Below are 11,818 nucleotides of genomic sequence, written 5' to 3'. Positions count from 1 at the left end.
GCCCTACAAGCAGAGGTTAAGGGACTTGATCGTGTTCAGCCTCCACAAGAGAAGGCTGAGGGGGGATCTAGTGGCCATTTAGAAACTAGTCAGGGGGGACCAGCAGGCATTGCGGGAGTCCCTGTTCCCCTGAGCACTCCCAGGAGTGACAAGAAATAACGGTCACAAGCTGGCAGAGGGTAGATTCAGGCGAGACATCAGGAGGCGCTACTTCACTGTCATGGCGGCTAGGATCTGGAACCAACTTCCAAGCGAAGTGGTGCTAGTTCCTACCCTGGGGGTCTTTAAGTGGAGGCTAGATGAACATCTCGCTGGGGTCGTTTGACCCAGTACTCTTTCCTTCCATGGCAGGGGGTTGGACTTGATGATCTGTTCAGGTCCCTTCCGACCCTACTAACTATGAAACTATGGATGCTTCTGGCACTTAACTCTTGAACCTTTCTCATTCTGATGTAAGGAGACACTCCTGTCCACTGTGATAGCTATGGGGAGAGCCAGGGGAGGTGAGACAGTCAAGTGTGTCAGTGCAGTAGCAGGAGTTCTACCATGTTTTAACTTGGGATCCCTGTTCCTCATGAATGAAGCTGTTTCCAGGAACCTAGAGAACAAGGCAAGAACTGGGATTCCTTCATCCTTTCCTGCTTGGCCTTTATCACAGAGCTTCTTTGTTACCTGAGTTTTACTCACCTGTGAAATGTGTCAAATACTGTTCCTTATCCAGCAGGTAAACAAGGTATAATTAACATTGATGAAATGCTTTGAGGCTGTTGGATAGAAGGTGCTATAGGAATGGAAAAGCTGACGTAACAAAAAGGGAATCCTCATACTGGCTTCCTTTTTTTCACACATCTCTAATCTTGAACTGTTGCTTCTAGCTTCCCTGCTTCCTTTCCCATGGTGGGCCTACTCCATGGCCTGCCACCTCTCAATGCTGCAGGGCTATGTCTTTTTTTTTAGAGATCAAGTTCTTCAGTAGTGAGAGCAACAGCATTGTCTTTATTCTGCAGTACTGTAGCCTATTGTATCCAGAGCCAGAAATATTCTGCCTGATGTGGAGCTTGCCGAAGAGAGCCACCTCTCCATCTCTCCTCTTTCCTTTCTCTTCTGTCCTCACATGCCTCCAGGACAGCTGCATGCCTGTGATGCTGCCCTGTTGGTACAGTGTTCCATTTGCTAGCTTCTGCACACTCATGCCTCCAGCTGCACATCTGTCTCTGTCTCCTAACACTGGCAGATGCAACCCCCTTGTCCTTTGTCTGTGCTCTGAAGTGACCTTGGGCTGCCTGTTCATACAAGATGTTCATGGCAAAGCTCTCTTGGACATTATGAAGGAGGCTCTGAAGTTGTTCACTTTTTTTCCCTGGTGCCATCTATGGCATAGTATTTCAGCAGCTTCTAAACTGTCCATTTCCTACTCTGTGTAAGAATAGTTGTTGGAGTTTTTTTAAAGAGTCCATGGGACTTGGGTTCCCAGATCTCATTGAAATCTACTGTGAGCTGGGCATCTGACTCTCCAGGGCTGTCCTTTTAAAACCCCAGCCAGAACCCTGACAGCTTTGGAATGTTGGCAGTGGAAGGCTGGGGCTAACGGGGCTTAGCACCCCCCCCCAAACATGGGGCAGTAGGTAGGGCTGCAGGACAACCTGGGTGTGGGCTCTGGGTGGCTGCAGCGGGGGGTTGGTGGGGGTGGAGCACAGACTCAGACACTTGTAGTGGCCTGTGAATCACTGCCCAGCACAGCAGGCAAGTCTCAGTCTATGAAGGGGAAGAGGGTAGTATGTGGGGGTGGGGCAGATCAAGGCCCCCACAATGAGGGAGAGAATGGGGCAGGGGCTGGGGTGAACAGGGCCCCAGGGTGGGTTATGGGACTTTTGGAGTCCTGGGTAGCTCATCCAAGGGTGCGGGGGGCTCCTGCCACTGTGTGTATCCCGGAGGAGGCACAGGCAGGGGTTGGGAAAGGCCCTCTGGATTTGTGTGCGGGGCAGAGGTAGGCTGCACTCCATGCCCCGCTGCCTTTGCTGCTGCTGCAGGAGCTGCGTGACACCATGTGCCTGCTGCCACTGGGTGGGCAGAGGACACAGCATAGCACAGGGGCAGCAGGTATCCCAAGGCAGTGACAGTGGGGCACAGAGCCCAGCCCACAATGGCAGGCCACCTCTGCCCTGCGCTCAAATCCAAGGGGCACATGCCCCCCACCCCCATGTCTCCCCCCAGGTGCACAAAGTGGTTGGAGCTCCCCTGTACCCCTGGATGAGGCTTCTGGGGCTCCAGTCATCCCACAACTGGCCCCAGGGCCCCATTTGCCCCTACCCCTGCCTCTGTCCCACTTCCTCCCTTCCTCACTATGGGGTCCTTGATCTGTGCCCGCCTCTTCCCCTCCACAGACTTACCTCCTCGGGGGGAGGTGTGCACACACGCTCAGCCCCCTCCCCTCCCCCCCAGCCAAATATTATTTTCTCCCCCTGCCTATGCTTTGGGATAAAATTGGGAGTTAAAAGGGTCATTGTCACCACTGAATGCAGGATGAATGACCCCACTGTGATGGCTAGAATAGCTAGAATTACTGCCTGAGCCTCTGGCTTTTACTTATAATTGCAGTATTTCCAGTCACTCCTCTGGACACGCTTTTCCAAATCAAGATGGCAGATAGATTATTGTGGTGAGGGTTTCTCTCAATATTCTCAGTTTGAACTGTGAGTAACTTGGTGTATGGAAAAGCTGGTACATCCTCAAAGGCTTCCCTTTCTGCCAGGTGACCTTCTTTTGAACTGCTGTTTTCCTTCTCTCCAGCTGACAAACTGGATGCTGACTACATTGAGCGGTACCTGGGACAGCTGACTCCAATGCAGGAAAGCTGTTTGATCAGACTGCGTCAGTGGCTGCAGGAAACACACAAAGGAAAGGTAGGAAGCCAGAGGTAGAGCTTGTCATCTGGAGGCATCAACAGAGGTCTCCAGAAAACTCCAGGGTCATCTGTGGTGCTCTGGTCCAGTTGCTTGAATCACACAATGCACACACACACAAAAATATAATTGTAGGCAAAATGCTGCTATTAAAAGTCTGTTGTTACTTTAATAAGTTTTAGCCTGAACTTTGGGACTAAGCTGTAGAGCCTGCCTGACCTCAAAGCGTTGCCCTTCATATCAGTCTAATTAGATATGTGTGTCCTATTGAGCTGATTTGCGTAGGACATAGCTGTTTGAGGCCCGTCTACATAACCTGCATCTGCTGTGTTGCTTACAGTTAGTGTTAGTTGTGTGCATGCTGTCTCCATCACACAAGGTAGGTAATATAAGCCAGTAGCCAGCTGCTGCTTTTGAAAAGAGCTGGGTCTCATCCTATCTAAGTCTCTTGTGAAAATCTTGTATTTCAAACCTGATGCAGAATGCTCCATATACTGGAGTAGGGACTGTCTGCCTGCTTGTTTTGTGGGAATAAATGACACTTGAACTTACAAGTGCCCTGAATAATGGAATCCAGAAGTTCCTGAATGTGATCTGCCACTGGAGCCAGGCTGGAGCACAAATGCTTTGTAGGGAAATGTTTGGCCCCAAAGATGGGGAGAGACTGTGGCCCAAATATGTCTGTACCATCACTCTGTTAATTAAAACAGCATTGCACCAGGGGTGAGTTTGCCTACAAATTTATCAAGACTTCTCCAGTGGAGCTTGAGAGGTTCTACAACCCTGATGAGGGCATGCTGCCTGGGCTTCTTTCCATCACCCCAACCAGACACACATCCAGGAGTTGACCCTACTGAATGGAGATTTCCACCCAGGGCTGGACCATGCTTCACCAGTTTTGGCTGTTCTGTATATGTCTGTGTGAAAACTTGTTTGCTCCACCATGTGAGGAAAATGTACCTGACTGCTTGAAGTTAGCAGTGCTAAGTTTCTGATTGGATCTAACATACAAACCAAAAGCTTTGTGTAGTCACAATCAGTAGCTTGACTCACGCCTGTGAAATGCAAGTGTTGGAGGGAGGGACTGGTTCATATCTCTTAGTCCTGTTCCAAGTTTGCAGGCTTCTATTGGTAGTGGGAACCAAAGGGTCGGAGAATAGATGTTTTCTGTTTCTGTTTCCAAGGGACAGGGTGTGGGGTAGGCAAGGAAGTCTTTAATGTTCATCTTTGATTTGGCTGCTTAGGAGCAGAATTCTGAGCTCTGAGTAGAGCTTTCTGTCCAGCTCTCCTAGCCTGTGGGCAGACTTTCCATCAGACCTGTTTGGGTCATTTACGAGAGTGGGTGGGGAACCAAAAGATCCAGCCTTCCTGAAAGCCCAGAGTAGGGTCCAACCCTCAGATTGCCTAGAGCAAGGGAGACGGGAGGTGTGCTTGGGTGGGCTGGCTACAGTGAGTGCTGTATGTAAGGGGACTGGCCAAGAGAATAGAAAATAGGAGAGAGAAATCCAGGGCAAACCCTGTCCACTGGGGATCTGGTGAGTCCCAAAAGTGGCTGCTCCCTAACAGAGTAGGTGGTTGCTCAAAATCAGTTACACAATGTGGGATGGGAGACTATTAAATTAATTCCCCGTGATAAAGGTTACTCATTTTGCTGGTAAGTGCTTCTGAGAGGCAGGGGGATTTGTCTAGGAGTATTGTACTTCCCTTTCCAAAAGAAACAAGAATTTGCAAACCGTGCTATAGCCAGATTTATTGCATGCTGCTTTATGGTGCTCTAGGCAGGGAGAGAGAGAGTGTTATTGGTGTGTGTCAGGTTGAAAATGCCACATGTTTTTATGTTTGTTTGTTTTTTTAATCCCATAATGAACATACATCCTCCACCCCAAAGGAAAAGCACAACAAAGATGAGGCAGTTCAGTTTTTCTGAGATAAATTTGCCAAGGTCAGCCCCAGTTTAGGTGTATGTGGCTGGCCTCACTGAATTTACCTGAAAGTGTAGCTAACATGTCTGGTCTTCGTCATGCTTTCCCCTCAGGATGGCTGAGTTCATGTGCATTCTCCCGAGGTAAAAAGCACAGCATTCTCAGCAGTGGAGGCAGGTCCTCGGACACATGGGTGTGCTCTGGGATATAGAAACTGCGGTCCATGCAGCAGAACAATGTGAAATCCTTTATCTTATATGCTGGCGATGTACTAACTGTTGGACCTCCAGCCTGACTCAAATATGTCTGGAAGCCATGTTTGCAATCTGTCAGGGCCCATGTTTTGAGTTGAAAAGCACAATAAAAATGTGTGTTCTTTGTTTGTTTGTTTTTTCTCTTTAGTCAGAGGCTGGGGAATGGAAGCCGGAAAAGGTAAAATTTGGAGCATGTGAGCAGTGTGAAAGAGCTGCCTCTTGGGGTGGTCTAAGCTCTGTGTGTGTGTGCTCTTTTGCTGGCAGCTGCTTGCTGTGCTCAGCTGCACTGGATCTGACAGTAGGTGAAAGCAGCTGCATTAGTGACAGCTGTAGGTAGCCTTGTGCCCTTTTTATGAGTTTTGTTTATTCCCCATTTCCTGGGAGATCCTTGACAAGCAGATGGGTGATGTTAGCAATTCAAACCTCATCTCGGGTCCCTTTTATTGCTCTCCCATCTGCTTCTCTTAAAACAGCTTGCTTGTCAGGATGGTTTGAAGGCAGAAGCTTGACTTGTGCCATTCAAGTTCATTCTGAGCAGGCAGATTTCTTGCTGTGACATTCTCGTTTTTTTAGTCCACGGGTAAATATATCCTTGTCATGTCTTCCAAAGATTACTGCAGGCATCTGTTTCTGGCAATTTGCCTCTTTAGATTTTTGTGCTAATTAATACTCTCTTCTGGTCCAGTTTTACCATCTATCCCCTACCCCTTTTCATGTTGTTGTAAGGTGTGCTGTAATTTGAAAACCGCTTGATTTATTTGAGCAGGAACTGGAAACTCATAAATGCAACTGTTAGCACTGCAGATTCCTACCCAAACCTCTAAATGGGCCTTTGTTACTGTTTAAAGCAGGATGTATTGTTACTCCAATAATTAGAAGTATAGGGTAGAATGAAAGCTTTGTTTTCCAGCACGTGGGAATTACTCCAGCTGGAATTCCCTTAATCATGTGCCAAATGGTCCCTAGTTTCAAAATTTCATGTCTTTAACTGGGTCTTAAAAATTGATTCTCTGTATGAGCAACGTTAAATCCCCTTGGAGCTCTGCATCTGACCCAAATGTAAGGCGTCATTCTTCCATGTGCATCACTATACTGAAGACTGTAACTCTGTCTCATACCTATGCTTTCTGGTCATTGCTGTGACTAACTTTCCTCTTGTGTAGGAAGTAGTGTCTTAATCATAGATCACAGACTTACAGAAAAAGATGCATGAACTCATTGCAACCTGAGGCCTTATAAGGGCCTTGGAAATATCACAACTTCTATGCAATGACCATCACCTTTAGATTACCTTTTACTGGGACACTGAGGCTTCACTGAATGTTGCTGGTTTTGCTTTTCCTCTGCTGTCTTTGTCCCATGGCTACTGGCTTCCTGTGGTCAAAGTTGTGAGTTCAAATCATTCTGTAAAAATTCAACTTTTAAATTTTCTGTGACAAGGAAAAGTCTTCATGAATACCTTCTAAATACATCTGAGATTTGAAACCCTGCTTCCTCCCATATCTAGTCTGTACAGATGTAAAATTGACAATGGAATAGAAATGTTAATACTAACTCAGCCTCCTTCTACTATATCAATTTTTAGCAACAGTCTCTATTGCCGCCTCAAATCAGTCTGAGATACATGACTTTTTTGCTTCTGCTGCCTCCTTCCATTTTTAGCAGTGCATCAGTGAGCTGACAAAAGGGCTTTGACTCTTGAACACATGTTTTGTTTGTATTACAGTGGTAGACAGTTTGCCCAATTGGGATTGGAGCACTATTGTGCTAACACTATAAAAATGCATTGGGAGAGGCCAGCTGTGCTCTGAGACCTTACAGTCTAACCTTATTTTGTTACATTTTGCCTCAGTTTAAACAAACTGAGGGAATACGGTGAGGAAGATGGAAACAACCATGAGTGGAAGGTGAGATTAGCTGCATGCACAACTTGCAGGTTTGGAGTGCAATTCAGCAGTGTTTGGGATCTGTTAATGGTGTCAGTAATACTTGCTGACAACCTGTCTGCTTATTATTAGCAGGCAATTTATCTTTAACTTCAAAGTAGAATAGGATCTCTGCAGGGAATGGAAGGAAGTTGAGAGAGAGGCTTTAAACATTATTTTATGGGGATGTTCCACACCAAGGTGGGGAGGAAGCACAAATGTTTTTGAGAGAAGTGAATGAATAGGCATTTTGATGCTGGAGGAATTAACTAAGGGGAACCAGGGTCAATTTGATTTAAATCAAATTAATTTAAATCAGTGGTCAGGAAGCCTCCATGTAATCATTGTTTTCTACAAAAAGTTCATTCTTGTTAGAATCATAGAAAGAAGGACCAGAAGGGACCTGTAAGATCATCAAGTCTGGTCCCCTGCCATGGGCAGGAGGTAATTGGGCTCAAACAAGCTCAGCCAAGGTATTTGTCCAGCCTTCTCTTAAAGACTGCCAGAGATGGCAGCTGCACCACTTCTGCTGGAAGTGTGTTCCAGATTCTAGTTATCTGTACGGAAGATGGGTTTTTCCGTATGTCTAGCCACAACTTTTCTTTGACTAGCTTGTGTCTGTCAGTTTGTGGTTTCCTGGGGGGTGCTTTTCTGAAAAGTTGTTCTAGATCCTGGTGTACTCTCCTGACATATTTGGAGGTGGCTACCAAGTCACCTCTCAGCCTTCTTTGGCTCAGGCTGAACAAACCCAGATCCCAAAGTCTCTCCTCATAAGGCCTCTCACCCAGGCCCTTGATTATGCAGGTGGCCCTTCTCTGCACCCTTTCGAGCTTGTCCACATCCTTCTTGAAGTGTGGTGCCCAGAGCTAGATGCAGTACTTCAGCTGTGACCTCAGGAACCCTAAATAGAGGGGGAGGAGCACCTCTCTGGATCTGTTGGCAACACATCTGCTGATACATGCCAGAGCTGTATTTGCTCTGTTGGCGACTTCATCACACTGGTGGCTTATATTCATCCTCTGGGCAACTGACACCCCTAAGTCCCTTTTGGATGCAGCGCCAGCCAGTGGACCACCACCCATTGTATAGATATGCTGAGGGTTCTTCCTACCCAGATGAAGGATCTGGCATTTGTCCCTGTTTGAACTTCATATGATTTTGTTCAGCCCATAGGACCAGCCTGTCAAAGTCTTTCTGAATCCTTGACCTGTCTTCTGATGTGCCCGCTTGTCCCCACAGCTTGGGATCACCTGCAAACTTAATCATTACACTTTTCACTCCCAAATCCAGGTCATTAATAAAGGTGTTAAAGAGCAGGGCACTGACCCCTGGGGTACACCACTGGAGACAGCCTTGCAGGATGGGGCCACCCCATCAGTTACGACTTACTGGGATTGGCTGCTGAGCCAGTTCCCAACCCACCTCACTGTAGTGTGGTCTAGGCCAGTACTCTCCAACTTAAATGAGAGGATTTAATAGGAAACAGTATCAAAGGCCTTGCTGAAATCTAGGTAGATGACGTCCACCTCCTGTCCCATGTCTAGATGGTTAGTTACCTGGTCATAAAAGGACACCAGGTTTGTTGGGTATGTCCTCCTGTCTACAAAGCCATACTGGTTGCTTCTCAGTACCCCACCATATTTGAGCTTGTGGTTGATGGCCTCCTTGACAATTTTTTCAAAGATCTTCTCCAGGACTGAAGTCAGACTGACCAGTCTATAGTTGGTAGGTAGGGTTGTTGTTTGATATAACCTTAATATATATTATTCACAACTCGGAGATAGATGTAGGTTTAATATTTAGAAGGTACACACTATAAGTTTTAAAACAGTGATTTATTTTGATAGTTTTTCAGATTAATTTTGCAGCTGTGTCGGAAAACTGGATTATAATTTGGTTATGTTATTTACCAAAGCAAATCGAAGCAAATACTTGTGAAGTCATTGCGTGGTGAAATATCTCCAGTTCACTCGATTAATCATAGATATTTGGAGGATATTTATTAAGAGGATGTCAGATGAGCCACTGCAGCCATATGTTATTAGCTTGGGGCTTTCTTCAAGACTTCTTCTCATAGTTGATTTCTTCTCTCTTTTACAGCCTAGCAAGCCTGCTGTCATGATAGATTTTCGCTTCTACCATAGAATTCCCTCACTAGATCTCAAATCAGTGAAGAGGCTATACTCAGAAACTTATCCCTCAAGACTTCTGGAATACTCTGCTCAAAACGTTTCTCTTGTTTCTATTGTCTCTCCCTACTTGCATTTAACTCCAGACCCTTCCTCCTTGCCCAGAACTACTACTTTATTCATTTAATTGCCCCCAACAATCCTTTATTCATTTAACTTGAAACTGTGCACTTTTAGAGAGAGGTAAGGGCTTGACTCTGTGTACACAAACTTTTAGAGAGACAGTAGGGTTGATGGGTAGGTAATCAGGTCTGTTCTGTCTCATCTCCATATACTGCTGTTAACAAGGAGATTATCTCTGGAGACACAAATCCACAGTTTGAGAACTGAAACTAAGCATCCCAGAGATGCTTAATGGGATCGTCTAGACTAAGCACTGAGTCCCATTGGGTAGAGTGGTTTTCTTCAATTTTTACTAATTTATTGAGGAGCCTCTGGGAATCCCATAAGATTGGGCCCCTTATATAGTCCATGGCCTGTTGTGACCTATTTATAAAACTTTTCTAAAAAGATTACATGAATATATTGTCTCAAATAGTATATAATTGGAAGTTATAATCCCTATTCTGTGATGATATCTTTGAGTTTTAACATATCTTAAATTAAAACTATTTTATATAGATTATTTTAAAGCATCTTAAAAATATGATTAAATTAAAAAAAGATGTAAATAAAAAAATCCCATCTCTTTTTATTTACCACCCCCCATACACACATTGATTTTTATCCACCCTGGGTAACATATGGTAAAAGAAAAGGGGAAAGTTGCAAGGGGGGGTACTTTTGTAAAGACATGAAAGATCTTAATGTGGTGTGGAAGAGCAGGAAAGGGGACCTGCAGCGAAGAGTGATGGGAGGCCTACACAGAGTTCTTCTTAGCGTTCTATATTGCCAGGTGAATAAAGCCTGCAGGGGGAGTGTCTGTTCCCAACCTGCACAGCCTTGACGAGTCTCAACAGTTACAAAAGGCTAACCGGGTTAATGGGTAGACTGATGGTGTTATTCTTCCTTTGCATGGTTCTGTGTGGCTTTTTTGTCTCTTGTGGTCTTGTTCAGCTCTCCAGGGAGGTAACATTACAGCTTGGTTATTTCCATGCAGAATTTGTCTTTTTCTGCTTGTGAGGTAGCTAGCTGGGGAAATGTCAGGAGACCACAACTGGCTTGGAGTTCTCTGGAGCTTCCAGCAGGTGGCTCAGTATACTCACTTCTTAGTCTTGCAGTATTTCCAGAGTGAATATACATGATGTGTAGGTCCAGGTAAGTAGTAGGGCCATCTCTCTGGGGGGGAAAGGAGGACAGGGATTGGCTTATTTCCCTGCAGCCCTGGCATTTTTTTACTACAGCTAGCTGGAGCAGGCACATTGGAGAAGGAACGGACATGAACTCGCAGTCATTCTCCGTTCCCCTGAGGATCAAGAAGCTGCTGCTATGTCTGCTGTGTTTGTGGAGAGGTGTGTTGATAATGGGACAAGTCTAACCCTTTTGAATGTTTCTTCTTTTTTTCTCCTTCAGATCCCCAAAGATGAGCATATCCTTCGATTCCTTAGGGCTCGTGACTTCAACATTGACAAAGCACGGGAGATGCTCTGCCAGTCGCTGACCTGGCGCAAACAGTACCAAGTGGACTACATTCTGCAGACCTGGAGACCTCCGCCCCTTCTGGAGGAGTATTACACTGGAGGGTGGCATTACCAGGACAGAGGTAGGAAGCCATCTCTGCACCACTGCCACAGTATAGTGCTCAATGAGACCTCATAAGTAACCTGTAGCTGTGTAGAGCCAGTTGGGTTAACACTGTAACGTAATGAAGAATCCCGTCATGAGAGAGATTCCTAATAGGTATGAATGTCCTCATTGTTTGAATGTTGTCTAGTTACTTTCATATGTGAATAGATCAAGTCTAAGGCCGTGTGTAGACAAAACGAGGGGCATGCGTGCACAACACTTTAAAGTGGGTTAAATGCTTTTGCACCACTTTAATGATGTTGAAGTTTGCACACGTTGGTGATGTATTGTTTAGTAATTCCAGCTGATGTAGCAAGTTCGGCGGTGTAATGTTTCTCAAATGACTTGGGGTGCAGCAAACTAAAACTCCTTTGGGGAGTTTGTTTGCTGCCCTGCAGCCACGAAGTGAAGCACCAGGCTTTGTGCAGCTCAGGGGCTCTGCAGGAAGCCCTGCAGAGCTTCCCCCCTCCTCCCCCCAGCAGCCCAGGGACTGCTCCAGCCATGAGTAGCTTGCCCTCCCCTCCCTGCTGCCGGAGAGGCAGGTAAGTTTGGGTGTGTGCACAACATGGGGATTTAAAGGGCCCTAAATTGAAGTGGTGTTTTTAAAAACGCATCGCTTCAATTTAGGGCCCCCATTTTGTCTACACATGTCCTAAATGTTCTTTTCACAGGAGCATACTTGGACCACCATTTCTGTTCTTTGAATTTTTATGATAAAGTCAAGTTATTAACACTCTTTGTAATGAAAATTTTCCTACTAACCTTTAAAGGACAGATTCTGAGGATGAAACACAATGTTAGAGTCCTGCTCATTTGACCTTCAGCCTCTCTGAGCCTGTTGGCAAGGAGGTTGTGATGTAATCACCTAGTTGCACTGGATTGAGAATATCAGCATCTGTT

At 45.7% G+C, this 11,818-nt stretch overlaps 1 protein-coding gene across 1 annotated transcript in view; it reads left to right on the top strand.

Annotated features, from left to right (window-relative positions):
* The window catches only part of SEC14L5 (SEC14 like lipid binding 5), an 81,073-nt gene that overhangs the window by 37,725 nt on the left and 31,530 nt on the right, over nucleotides 1-11,818 (top strand). Inside the window, exons 6-7 of the mRNA XM_019507683.1 lie at nucleotides 2,791-2,903; nucleotides 10,706-10,895. Coding sequence (XP_019363228.1) covers nucleotides 2,791-2,903; nucleotides 10,706-10,895 — 303 coding nt within the window. The remainder of the gene's footprint in view (nucleotides 1-2,790; nucleotides 2,904-10,705; nucleotides 10,896-11,818) is intronic.

The sequence above is a fragment of the Gavialis gangeticus genome, unplaced genomic scaffold, assembly GCF_001723915.1.
Source record: "Gavialis gangeticus isolate Ggan-Ray unplaced genomic scaffold, GavGan_comp1, whole genome shotgun sequence".
In the NCBI taxonomy this organism is placed as follows: domain Eukaryota; kingdom Metazoa; phylum Chordata; order Crocodylia; family Gavialidae; genus Gavialis; species Gavialis gangeticus.
Note: the sequence above shows the minus strand (reverse complement) of the source record. Positions and strands in the feature narration are given on the sequence as shown.